The sequence below is a fragment of the Prorops nasuta genome, unplaced genomic scaffold (assembly GCF_024137725.1).
Source record: "Prorops nasuta isolate Cenicafe-Biocafe unplaced genomic scaffold, Cenicafe_Pnas_1.2 PNAS00038, whole genome shotgun sequence".
In the NCBI taxonomy this organism is placed as follows: domain Eukaryota; kingdom Metazoa; phylum Arthropoda; class Insecta; order Hymenoptera; family Bethylidae; genus Prorops; species Prorops nasuta.
This window is the reverse complement of record NW_027116835.1, coordinates 1,638,863-1,652,879: the sequence shown is the minus strand read 5'-3', so window position 1 is coordinate 1,652,879 and position 14,017 is coordinate 1,638,863. Positions and strand designations below refer to the sequence as shown.

At 29.1% G+C, this 14,017-nt stretch overlaps 1 protein-coding gene across 8 annotated transcripts; it reads right to left on the bottom strand.

Moving 5' to 3' along the window:
* Positions 1 to 71: 71 nt before the first annotated feature.
* Positions 72 to 6,332, bottom strand: LOC136783948 (dynein regulatory complex subunit 2-like). 8 transcript variants are annotated; one of them, XM_066744335.1, is made up of 8 exons: positions 5,714 to 6,332; positions 5,507 to 5,584; positions 5,208 to 5,421; positions 4,519 to 4,771; positions 4,171 to 4,394; positions 3,696 to 4,088; positions 3,443 to 3,583; positions 72 to 2,561 (listed from the first exon to the last, which is right to left on the bottom strand). In XM_066744335.1, the coding sequence occupies exons 3-8, from the start codon at positions 5,343 to 5,345 to the stop codon at positions 2,355 to 2,357; spliced, it is 1,356 nt and encodes a 451-aa protein (XP_066600432.1). In that variant the 5' UTR covers positions 5,346 to 5,421; positions 5,507 to 5,584; positions 5,714 to 6,332; the 3' UTR covers positions 72 to 2,354. The 8 variants fall into 8 exon arrangements, with proteins under 8 accessions (XP_066600432.1, XP_066600434.1, XP_066600431.1 ...); XM_066744337.1 differs by having other exon boundaries at positions 5,208 to 5,360; XM_066744334.1 differs by having other exon boundaries at positions 5,208 to 5,853; positions 5,942 to 5,963; positions 6,073 to 6,170.
* Positions 6,333 to 14,017: the final 7,685 nt, after the last annotated feature.

Below are 14,017 nucleotides of genomic sequence, written 5' to 3'. Positions count from 1 at the left end.
AATTAATTAAATACAATACATAATAGACCTTAATAAAAACTTAATGGAGAAACAAGAAAATTTTGATCAAAAGTAATTTTATATGATTACAGTTAGCAAACTTACCAACTAATTCTAATTTAAGTGAACTTGTTAGATGATATTTAATAACATTTTATTTAAAGTTGGCGCTAGCATATAAACTTTAATTATAAGTTCTACTTTTACTATAAGAAAGTGATAATTAGCATTGGATTTCTTTAATTTACAGAAAACTTATAGTTACCAAATTCTTCATGAGAATTGTAATATTAAGAATACAAGGAATATTTCGAAAATTTTTGCTAATAATTTTAACATTTTAACACAAGTATAATAAAACTTGTTTTTGAAGGTAATTATTATTTTAAATGATTATATTTTAATAATTTTTATGTAAAGGTTGTACACACGAATAAACTGACAGTGAAGTGTGAATGTGTAGTCATCTTTGGACTGTATATTTCTTATGTGGATACGATTGTACATTTTTATATTTGTCGTTGCGTTGGTATTTACAGTCATTATATCTAAGGTTATTGTCTAAGTATATGTATCGCTCTGGCAGTCTTTCCATGATACAATGTCTTCCAGTAACCGAATATTTGAGTATAAGTGATGACTACTAGAAACATCAGACAAAACAATACACAGGAAACAAAATTTTATCAATCTTTAAAAGTGTTAACAAAAAAGTCCACATAATTTAAAGTTTAAATGTGAGCGTTTTAATATATTGCAGTCTTTTCATAGTGCTGCTTCAAATAAGATAGAATTGTTTATTATTTCGGGCGGTTTCGGTCTTACTTTTCTCGTATCATCATGTGGCACTATTGAGAAGTAGTACTGTTAAAAAAAAGTATATAAATAGTATTTTAGTAACACGTAAATAATGAATATATAAATGTTATTTAGCTAGTTAAGACTTATCACTCAGCTAAAATGTCTCCGTACAGCATCATCCTTAGGCTCTTAAGCCCCTGTGCGTAAACCTGCGTCTTTGAGGTCTGGGTTAAAACGATTAAATCACTGCTTTTCCATTGAGTAGTTTCATTTATTTAACTAGGTTCGATAGTAAAGTGAAAATGGTTAACAAATTCAGTGAAATATTTTAATCTAATACCGAAAATGCAAAAAATCTTCCCTCAAACTTTTATACTAGTTATGTATATAGTTTTCTAAAATTTTATGTGCAAACTTACATTTGAATACATAGTCTATTATTGTTATGGCAGTCTACCAAAATAATGTTATCAGAATTCAATATTGCTGTTAAAAATTGTTAGAATTTTTTAAATCTAGTTATTATTGAAAAATTAAATATTGCTAGACAGTTTAAGACCAAAAAATGCTCATCTTCTACGTAGTTATTGAGATAATTGAATGAATAGGATAGTAATGTCTTGTAAAACTTTTAAAGCTTGCCGGCTGCGCGAAGAGGTGTGCGGTGACAGGGGACGCCCCTTTCCTCATCCCGCCAGAGAGATATAACAAATCTCCTTAAGGTGATACATAACTGATGAAAAATTTCTATCAGGAAAATCTTGTAAAACATTAGGAATATGACTTTTTTTAAAAGAAGCGAACTTGTTGGTTTAACTGAGCTGTAGCTTTATTACATATAGTGATATAAAACTATAATATTTTTAATTCTTTAATAGCTTTACAACATAAAATTAAGTAAGTGGTACAATAATAAATATTTCAACTAGCGTCCTTAAATCGATTTATCCTGTTCGATGTACTTTTCAGCAATGATCTGCTAGTCTGTTTCCCTACTTTCATCTCCACTCCTCTCCTTGCAGTTCCCACAATAAAGGACAATTCAACCATTACATTTGAATCCCTACATGCAACCCGCTTTTTTGTAAATTAAAAAAAAATGAATATTATAAACAATTATATTGTTTTCCTGATGATAATTTTGGTAAAAGAGACGATGTTTTGGGCTCAAACAGAGTTCAATAAGTAATTGGAGACAAATAACAAACATATACAACTAAAAATGAAGATTTTCTTGATTACAAAATTTATTCCTGCGAAAGTAAATTTTAAATTGTTTTATGACATGTCTGATTATGTATTAGACAATAACAGGTATATATAACACAAGGCTATAAGAAATTTGATGCTTAAGATTTAGAGTGATTTCTCGCGTAATTTACTATGATTATATGAAATCTATTTCTAGTATTCACTTTATCAGTTATAATTTTCCAGCAGATTGAACGTTCAGATATACAAAAATTGCTAAGATTTTGAAAATTTTGAATGATCTATATGCAGTTACTGTGTTATTAAATGAAATTTCTAAACAAATAATAATAAAGCTTGATTTAAGCAAATACTTTGCTTTTTCTTGAAATCGGAATCGCTGTTGTTACTTCTTTCGTAAGATTTAGCAAATAAGTGCGTAAAATCTGTCGTAATTCTTCGTTCTTCGTAAACAATTCATTACGGTTATTTCTAAGTACAATATTTTCTGCCTTAATATAATTATGACGATTCCAAAATTCTGTCATTTCCTTCAATGATTCAGTCACCTAGAAATACAACATTAATTTAATTCATTTTACAATTTAAATCTATATATATATATATATATATATATATATCCCATAGAACACCTAGTAGCTTTAAGACAACTTTTAGGTGTCTTTTAGTCAATTGGATGACTAAAAGAAGTCTATAAGACAACGTTCAGTCAAGTGTGCTGTATGGGTATATTATACAGAATGTCTCATCTTAATTTATCCTCTGAAATACCTCCATATCAATTGATTTCATAAAAAATAATATGTAAAACAAAAATTGTTTGGTTTTGAGGGGAGACACAAAATGGTACCATTGATTTGACCTTGAAAGGTTATTTATGGGTTACATGAAAGTTGCATTAAGATTTTTAAACAGGACACCTACATTTTGTTGCATATTCTTATAGTTTATCTCAAAAGCTTTTAGATCAGTCATTTCATTTCTTCATTTCATCCATTCGTTTATGAAATATTTCGTTTTGAAACTGCATGTAATTGTGAGTTTGGTTGAAATTTTTGTATAACTATGTTACACGTACACAAACACAATCGCTAATTTGCTTATATTTTCAAACTGAAATATTTCTTAAAGTAATAGATGATATGAACAAATGAAAATAAAATTTTTGAAATAACTTTTTTGCAATAACTTAAAAAAAAATGCAACAAAAATGGGGTTTTCTTTTTAAAACATTCGAAGTGCCTTTCTCCAACCTTCAAATGATCTTTTAAGTTCATTGAATGGTACCATCTTCTGTCCCTCTCGAAGTCAAAAAACTTTTGTTTAATATGTTTTTGGTAGAATAAATAATTTTAAAGACATTTGAGTTAATAAATTAAAATGAAACATTCTGTATAAATTAGTGAAATTTAGAAAAATTTATTGTTACGTCTTCCTTCGATGAAGATATTTTCACAGTTACTTCATTTGCTAAATACTTTTGTAGAATAAAAAAATCAGGCTCCAGTTGAGAACACAGCTTAATTAAATTTTCATGTACCTTTGCTTTTTCTACAATTTTCTTTAAATCCTTCAAATTAAATTTTATAAAATTATTTCAGTTCTTTAATTACTTCATTTATTTTAATTTACTTCAATAATATAAAATATAATATATGTATATATCATAGAGGATAACTTACCCTTATAACTGTATTACTGGCAATACTTAATTTTTTCAATTCTATAATATCAATGGTTTGATTTTCTTTCATTTTTTCACGTAACAAATAGGCTTTCTTTTTTATTGATTCTTCTTCATATTTAAGCTCCGTAATAGCCTCTTGTCTCTCCTTCTTTAAATTATCCACATCAGATTTTAAATTGTCAGCGACATGCTGCAAATATATATATAACTTTGGGAATTCTGCAGTCCTTTTTTCATGCTCTTCATCCTGTTTCTTTAGACACTCGTAATGATCTTTCTTAGTCTCTATAGCTTTTTCGTAATCCGATATAGTGTTATTGAAAGAGTTCCAAAGATTTTCCATTCTGCTTAAACAATTTCTTAGGAGCTCTGATCTAGCACCATTTATCTAAAATTGTTATATAACTGTTTAATAAGATTTATAAAATTTTAAGTAACGATTGCATAAGTATTATTGTACATCATATTACAAAATAAATTAAATTGTATTTAGAAACTGCATTTCTTGTTTCATCTTCCATTAGTTTATTATCCAACGCTGCTCTCTGGTTTTCAGTGATATTTTGCATATGAAAAAGTCTCAGCTGTGTATCTTCTTTCATCTCTTTTAATCGTTTAATTTCACAGACCTCATCCATTTTCATCTGCATTTTAAAAGTATCGTGCAATATCATTAATCTGGACTTATGTCTTTCTGTAAAATTATCATCATTATATTTCTAATACTTTGGTGTCCCTGTCGATACTGTTTTACAAAATTAAATAATACAATATGTTATATTTCTATATACTTGATATTATTTACATATTTCTTTTACCAATAAGTTTATTAATCATATCAATATGGACTTCTTGTAGTCTTCTGTGATCCTTGTCTGCTATTTCCAATTCACTATAAATTCTTCTTATAACATTATCTTTTGCTTTCATCACCCTTTCAAAATTATCACAAAGATATTCTGCAAAATTACGGAGCTCCGTACATTTAATTTGTCGCAAAATAAAACGCCATTGTTCGTTGATTTTTGATGTATTCAATCTCGAGAATGTTTCCTCATGTTTCAATTTATTCTGTGGGACAAAAGAACATTTTTTAAAAGTAACATTTTTTTCATCACACGTGCATGGAAAGTGACTCTTTTCAGCATTGTTTACTGGAGTTTACGTTTTACCGGGCCAAAAGCGGCTGATTTCACGCCATTCTCAGCCATTTTTGGTCTGATAATGAACTGTGGTAAACTGAGCCACTTTCCATATAGCCCATATATAGGTATACACTTTGATGAAAAATGTCGTGCAAAATATGGGATGAAATAATTTGACGATTACGTTGGTGTAAATGGCATCCCTCGGTTTGCTTGAACTGCTAATTCACACTCCTGTACAATCCTCAACTTTTTTCCATTGTTGTACAATATATTCTTAATTATGTCTTTTTTTCTTGGAGTATATTAGTAAATAAGAATGAAATTTTGTCTTTTGTTTTACTTCAATTAATTAAAATTACCTTTATAAATGTTGCGATCAATTGTTGTTTTCGTCTTTTTGCTTCTAATTCCAATTCTGCACGATGTTGCAAATACCTTGCTCGCTCCTCTTCGTTCATGCGATCAAGCTTTCTTCCTTTACTCTTTTTCTTCACCATTTTCTATAAAGGTAACTTTAAAAAGCTTTATATATATTCCACGTCGAAATAAACAATATTATTTAATTATATAAATCTATAAGTGTAAATTATTTTTCTCAATGCACATGCATTCCGCCTGAACCACAATTTGGAATACCATATGTCTATACAGTGCTTACCTTACAGTTTAATCAATATTTGTATTTCTATGGATATGGAGGGGTTCCAAGAAAACCTAATTATTTTTTTGAAGTAAACTAAAAAATTATGTAGCTCTTTAAAGATTTTCTATGAACTGATTTTCTTTACAATGCTAGATCATAAATAATTTAAGTTTTTGAGAATGCAACAAAAAATATCTATTTTTTGAGCTCTATAAACATTACCTATCTTTCAGATAAAATCGGTAGAGGATCCAACTTCATTTTTCCATCCATCAACATCCTTTTTATCCTTTTCTTTGATTTTGGAGTTCAATAATTCATAGTTCAACATTTAAAACCCCCACTTGTTTCTTTCTGCAAATCTATTTAAAATTCTCCATATAATTTTCCCTAAATTTGCATTTATAAATATAGGTAATATAGCACTGGACCATTTTACGTAAGGTATACCTCATGTTGAACTTGCTGAGATCTTAAAGAGAATATTCGGGTTTTTCATTTTAATTGTTTAACCAATGTAAAAAGTTTAATGTATAACAGTACGATTTAATAACACTATATTAAAATTAAAAGAAATATACCATTTATCAATACTTCTCTAACAGGTTTGCAACATGGAAAAAGAAAAATGTGCACTATTAATTGCAACTGAAGGTTCAATGAGAGTGATGGCACTCGCTGTTGATCCAAAGCATGGGTAAATTATTTCTACACATTCAATTATATAGCACTACTTACTAAAAAATTGTGATAACACTGTTATTGAGTAACGTTATCATTAAAGTACATTTTTTAGGAAACTTTATCAATTGACAACGTCAAAAATCGAGTATATTGGTCAGATGCATTCTTCCACATAATTGAAAGATCTGATCCCGATGGATCCAATCGTGAAATATTTAAAAAAGGAATTGTAGGATATAATTAATATTTATGAAATTAATAATATAATTAGCCATTAATTTTTGGAATATTTTTCATGCAGGGTTATTAACCTCTTATCATGAATATATTAGGAGATTCTTTGTACTGGTTGCAAGAATCGACTGGCCAGCTGCAAAAGTGCAATATGTACGACCAAGAGAGATGTGACATATGATTAATTTAGGTTTATCCAACGTAAATAAACAATTTGTAATATTACATGCTTCTCGTCAACCTCTTGGTAAAGTTGAACAAATTTTCATTTCTACAATAGCAACTAAATATTTGTAAAATTAAGGAGTATTTTAAAACATTTATGCAAACTTGTCAAATAGTGCACAACAGCTACGAGAATCAAAGTTGCCAGAATTTGTACGTTTTGAACGATATCAGCTCAATGTGCGTTTGTCCAACTGGTCACGTTGTTGTTGCAAATCATACATGCGACAAAGATCCAGAGATGGTGGAATTTGAAACAATTGAAAGGAACACCGAGAAAGACGCATGCACCAATGAAAGAGTGGTAACCGGAATAGTATTTGCGTCTGTGACTTTTCTTCATTTTAAGCGGTTACTATTACTATCAGAAAATGAAGCGGAATCCCTCTAAAAGAACTGATCTCAGGTTAGAAGATTAATATTATAATTAAATCTGAAAATTAATTTTTATGTGGAAATCGATTTAAAGTTTCTCTTGATTTACGATCATTATATTTTTTTCCAAAATTCAACGTTTAGTCGTCGAGAAGAGTTTGCGAATTTCTTTTCGGTACAAGGAAATTTATTACCTTATGTAATCATGAATATTTTATTCCATTATAAACTAAAATAAGTCATTTTTACGTTAATCTTCGTTATACATGTCAACAGCTAAGCAAACTGTAGATTTGCAATTAATTCGAAAAAATAAATTTATTCATATATTCGATCTATATTCGAATTAATATTATATAGCTTGTGTAAAATAAAAGTTTCTAATTTATTTTCATTCATAGCCTATAAGCGAGCTAGCGAAATGATATTTCCCGATCACCATCATCAGCTGCTGCTATAAGCAAAAAATATCTAATTGATCGATGAGTCTTAGCACCTCGTTAATTATTAACCACATGAGTCCCAGGAGGTATTGAAAAACTCTGTCGATGAATCCCAAACAGAGCAATTGCGCTGCTTTTAACTCAAACGATTAAGCGGCACGATCGACGTTCTTCTAAGCTCTGTACCTTCTATATACATATCTTTAATTCATATTTTAAATGTATATATATGTATATACTAGTACTAATTTCTTTTTTATTTTAAAAACTATCACTTTCTGTTCTACGTCAATTATTGATTAAGATATGTAAAATTGTATAAATATCGAACATTTTTATCATGTTATATAATTTTATAGATTGCGCGAATTAAGAAAAAATTAATTAAATATATTACACAAGTAACAAATTGTTAAGATGTATTACTTTTCTTGCAAACAATGTGTCGAACAATGTATCATTTAAAAGTTGCTTTAACGACTGAAAAGGTTTAATCGCGTGAGCATTATCGATAAAAATCTATAATTTAAAGAAAAACTTTACCATAAAGTATCCAACGTCTAAAATATTTAAGAAAACTGTTAAAACAGGAACCCGATTCTCTCATATTAGGACAGCAATAGGATGGAAAAAGTCTGGAAGAATACAGAAGGTTTTTAGGTTATTCTAAATATTTTAAAAAACTATCTTAGCGATACCCATGGAAAATCCTTGTACTATGCGAATACAAATTAAGTTTTATAAAGAGATTTGTGCTTTCCTAATATATGTATAAGATGAAAAAAATGTTTCTACAATTTTATGTATCAATTAATCCGATTTTTGGTAAATTTCGATGGTTTTCAGTTTTTTTCTCGAGATTTTAGATCTCAATGACTAAAATAGAATACAGATTCGGAATAAGCGTGTTGAAATACATAAAGATAGGTGGGTTTGGTTCAAGGTACAGACCACTCTTCTCTTTTTTTGTGTGCTAGTATTATCTAATACACCTGTATCATAACATTAAAATATATAAATTTTAGTTAACAAATCTTCTATTTGTATTGTTTCTTAATCGTAATTTTCAGATGTTAAATACTTCATGTTGCTTTTGTTACACAGTATATAATTTAAGTAGTGGGAATTAATACAAACTTACCAAAAAAAAAAGAAATCAAAATATGATGTAACACATGTACTAAATAATTAATTGCTATCTTTTCCGTACCACCCTAAAATAGATATCAAGAGTCAAGACGCATTATAGCAGTATTCTCATTAGAGCTAATCTTTTTTATAAACTTAACCTTACAAATACTCGAAATTTTATCTTCTATGTTCGACACAGAGACCTCACCAGTCACTCCCCGTCCCCCCGTTGTCCACAAATATTTCGTATATTAACATCTGGGGCAATATAAGCTTCCTTCAGGTACTTCATACCTCCATGACATAGACCGATTCATTTTCGAAAACATCAATATGTATAATCAATTGAGGGTGACGATGAGGGCGATGAGGCTTATCACCCCCTGGCCCCTACCCCATGGCTTCATTTTTATTATTACCCGAAACAACCGAAACTTATAGGCCATACGCTTCCTCCACTTTATGGTTTATAGTCTTAAATCAGAAGTCTATATTAACATTATAATGAAAATTTTACTAATTTCTCGTGAGATGAAACAATCTCAAATTATATACATCGAAAATCAAAAATAAATGTAGTATAGTCCAACTGCGCGTAAAAAGGTAATCTCTTTGACTAAATTATTTACTATCGAGACTACCGTGTCTCTTGATTTTTCTACGAAAAATATGAATATCTTGAGTCTAAGTATTAAGATTTTTTGTGTATAAAATGTTTATATTCAAGAAAATTCAAATTATTAAATGAATCAATATTTAAAAATATATTCATATACATTACCTATGGTTTAGCAATATTAGCAAATGAAGTATAAAATGTACCTTAACATATAATTTATTAATAAGTTGCAATCTTATTAATATACAGACCTCAATAAAAAAAAGCTCTAATCATATTATATAACACACTCTTATCCAGTAACATATTTTACTAATTTTAATTTAGAGAATAATGAAGTTAGCTATTAAATATATTGAGTTGAAGCAAAAAATACTTTTTTAAATTTTTAACTTAAAACAATTCTGCCTTTAAAATTAATCATTATGACCTGCAGCTCTATGTAATAATTCATAAATTTTCTCCTTAATCCAATTCTTATTATATGGAGCATAGGTATTAGTTGATTTCTGATATACAAGACATGATAAGTCAGTTAATTCATCCATAAATTTAAACAACTGACTAATGTCATAGGTAATGATAGGTGTATTTGGATTCAATCTTTTTAAATGTTCCTCATAAATTCTGCACACACCTAAAATATTAATTGTTGAATTTCTTATATTAATTTGTTTTATAAATACAAATTTAAAAAATTTAAATCTTACCTTCCATGCATTCATTTACGCTTTCATAGTCTGAATAAGTTCTTGTTGAAGGCCTGTCCCCAGGCTGTACAAGTAATATTGTATGGGACTAAAATTAAAACATTTATCTTAACAATGATATTTTGGGAGCACTTAACAATTCTAATAATTTTATATAATTGAAAAGCTACTTAGGGTCTATATGACCAAGTGTAGTTAAAACCCCTGCTAGTTAAATGTGTATAATTCTCATAATGGGAGCTATGCCTTTTTAATCCATGGTTAGCTAATCAGAGTTTAACTACTCTTAGTCTTGCTGACCCTTATAAAGACTGTGCACACCAATGCGGTAAAAATGAAGAGCATGTAGTTGCATTTATGCATACTAGAAGCACTGTCTATTATTAAATTTTTTTTAATTTTCTAGAATATAGTTTATATATGTATACAGATACACATCCCTACTTAAATATTATTAGATTGGCTTGTACGGAATCAACAAAATTACATTTGTCCTCTATCTTCTTCCAATAATGACTTATTAAGATGATCTCACAATTTTTGACTGCAGTATTGTGTACATTATATTTTATTCATAACAGTATTAAATGAAGTTATTTTAATTAAAGAATAATGCCACTTAAAATGAACAGTAAAAGTTAAACTAAAAGGGTTTAGAATTAGCACTTTAAGATTTTATTGAACTTGATAAAAAATAGTAATAACATAACCCTAATTTTATATGTGCTTTTGAAAAAGAACCCTGCCTGCAAAACATAAAATGGTTTTTCTTAAGGCTCTAATGTTTATAGAAAAAAGAAAAAGAAATATTTAACTAATACTCCGTTGTAACACTAATGAATTTAATTAATTTATGTACATATTTGCATTGTATCATATAAAACTGTGACTTGAAAATAATAATAAAAAGTTTAAAGCTAACGTAATTACTGATGTTTAAGTATAAAAATGCATAAACATTTTAAATTTTCAATTATCAACATAAAACTAGTTACCATTATTCTTTGGAGTTGTTTACAGTGCAATAAATCTGACTTCTCAATGGGAATTAAGAAGGCCTGTTATAGTGGCAAGCCGCCTATACCGATTGTGAATTGTTAATATTGTGATACCGACCAAAACTTCGCGTCGGTCGGCGGGATATACCGACACCGCCGACTTCTTAGTTGTTCGAACACAGCCTTAAGGGCAATTCTTAATTGCGAGAATGCGAGAATCCGACGAGTTATTTGGAGTTATTCGCCATCGCAACACTCACTAGGTGGCCCATCGAATCGTTATAAAAATGGCCGCTTAAAAAGGAAAACATTAGAAAAAAAGAAATAGTGCAAGTTAGAAAAAATAGAATAAATATAATTATTAGGTCACCATTAATGGAATTACTTTTGCAATATGTTCGACACACTAAATATTAATTTCTGTGAAAAATTTTTTCAATGTTTTCCTTTTTAAGTCAATTCTGAATTCACCACTAGTTGGCGCTGACCTTTGCATGCGACTGCGAGTCATGCGATAGCGAATAAGTACTACAGTTGGGTGCAGAAATCTTGCGTCAGGCGAGGGGAAGTAGGAATCTGAGGGGCGAAGGGATTTCTAGGGAGTTTGTCCGTAGCTGTCAAATGGCGCGATTAACCCTCAATTTTGGATCGTAAACAAAAATAATATTTTCGCAAAACGATTGCGGAAAAGAAGGAAGGATTTTAATACATAACAGAGAAGACAAAATATATCAGATGAGTATAAATTAATAACAAAAAATTAAAATTATTGTGAATTTATAAGGAAATATATACTTTGTGGTTATTTTATTTCTATTACAGGCTAAATCCTATTCTTCATGAGTTTAAATGTTTAAATCACAGGAAAGAAATACTTAAGCAACAATGAATGAAAAGGACTAATTTATGAAGCATTTCTCTGTGGCCTAACCATTTCAATAATTGTGACATAATGTTATAATAGTGAATATATAAGCGATTGCTGTGTATACAAAGAAATTTTATTACAAAATAATAATAATGTATGATAATGTTTTGATTCCTATTATTATAAATTAAAGCTAGTTCAAATAAAATGTATTATTTTAATTTCTAACTTAACCACACTCAAATTCTATACGTACATAGTAATTATATATTCTTGTAGAACCTATCTTTGAGCTACTCTAACTAAATTGCAACTATTTTAAATCTGCAGGTCATAACTATTTACTTCAATGATCTTTATTATTCATTGTGAGACAAATTGTGTAAAATTTCTGCTAATTTCTTATTGATCCGTCACATGCTTCCTCATCTCGTATAACATTTATTTGTCTTGATTGTTCCTTCTTCTTCTAGTTTTCAACACATAACAATAATTTTATTATCATTTTTAAATACACGCAGATAAGATGATTATGCTGATTTGTAATTAATTTTATAAATATTGGAATCATTGTTAAACCATTGTCTTATTAAATTTGGAAAATGGGCATTTGAATGATGCTATTTAAAGTGGGCCTCTCTTCTGTGAAATATATTCTCATAATACTTAGATAGATAAAGTTCCTTAAAAGTTATGTGTATAATACTGAGTTCATCTTATTTTTTAGCTTCAAGTAGTTTTCCAGCAACGTGTTTGAATATACATTTTGAATATAGAATACTCTTATTTCATTACTCTTATTACAAATGTTGTCAGGATTGATAGAAAGATATGTCAATCATCTGAAAATGATAGGATATACATGGCGACTGGATAAATTAAGGTTTTAACAGATAAGTTTCATGAACAAATAGGAATAATAAAATAAGTATTGCATATTGGGAATGGATATCCAAAATATATAGCTTGAAAATATAATTTGAAGTTAAAAACAAGATGAACTCAGCAGTATAAATAAACGTATTGGTCGACAATATCCTCTCAAATGGAAGGAAAAGATATCATGTGGATGAAGTGCCAAACATATTTAAGTACAATAAGTCCAGTGTCCATTTTTCAAATTTAATACAGCAATAGTTTACCAATCATCCTAATTATTATAGAAACAATTAGACAGCAGAATAAGCATATCTGAGCATATTTGAAAATATCTAGAGAATTATTGGTATATGTGTTCAAATCTAGAAGAAGAAGGAGCAATCAAGGCAAATAAATGTCATACGAGATGTGGAAGCATGTGACGAATGAATAAGAAATTAGTAGAAACTTTATACAATTTATCTCACATTAAATAATACAAATTATTGAAGTAAATAGTTATGACCTGCAGATTTAAAGTAGTTGCAATTTAGTTAGAGTAGCTTAAAGATAGGTTCTACAAGAATATGTAATTACTATGTACGTATAGAATTTGTGGGGATAAGGAAGAAATTAAAATAATAAATTTTAATTGAACTAGCTTTATTTTATAATAATAGGAATCAAAACATTATCATACATCATTATTGTTTTATAATAAAATTTCTTTGTATAGACAGTAATCGCGGTAATCGCTTACACATTCACTATTACAACATTATGTCACAATTATTGAAACTACTGCGCCACACAGAAATGCTTTGTAAATTAGTCCTTTTTCATTCATTGGTCTTTAAGTATTTCTTTCCTGCGATTTAAACTCTTGAAGAATAGGATTTAGCCTGTAACAGAAATAAAATAACCACAAAGTATATATTTCCTTATAAATTCACAATAATTTTAATTTTTTGTTATTAATTTATACTCATCTGATATATTTTGTCTTCTCTGTTATGTATTAAAATCCTTCCTTCTTTTCCGCAATCGTTTTGCGAAAATATTATTTTTGTTTACGATCCAAAATTGAGGGTTAATCGCGCCATTTGACAGCTACGGACAAACTCCCTAGAAATCCCTACGCCCCTCAGATTCCTACTTCCCCTCGCCTGACGCAAGATTTCTGCACCCAACTGTACTACATAGGAGTGCCAACTGCCAACCAGAGTTGCCAAGTGTGTAGTATCAGAGATGAAACGGGAGATTGCTCATGCGAGGTCCCGAGGCAATCCCTACCGGTAGGCGGCGCTGGTGTTGGCAAACGCGTGTCTCAGGTCCATCTAACCCCTAACGCCATCTATCGGAAGAGACCACGAAGCACGAG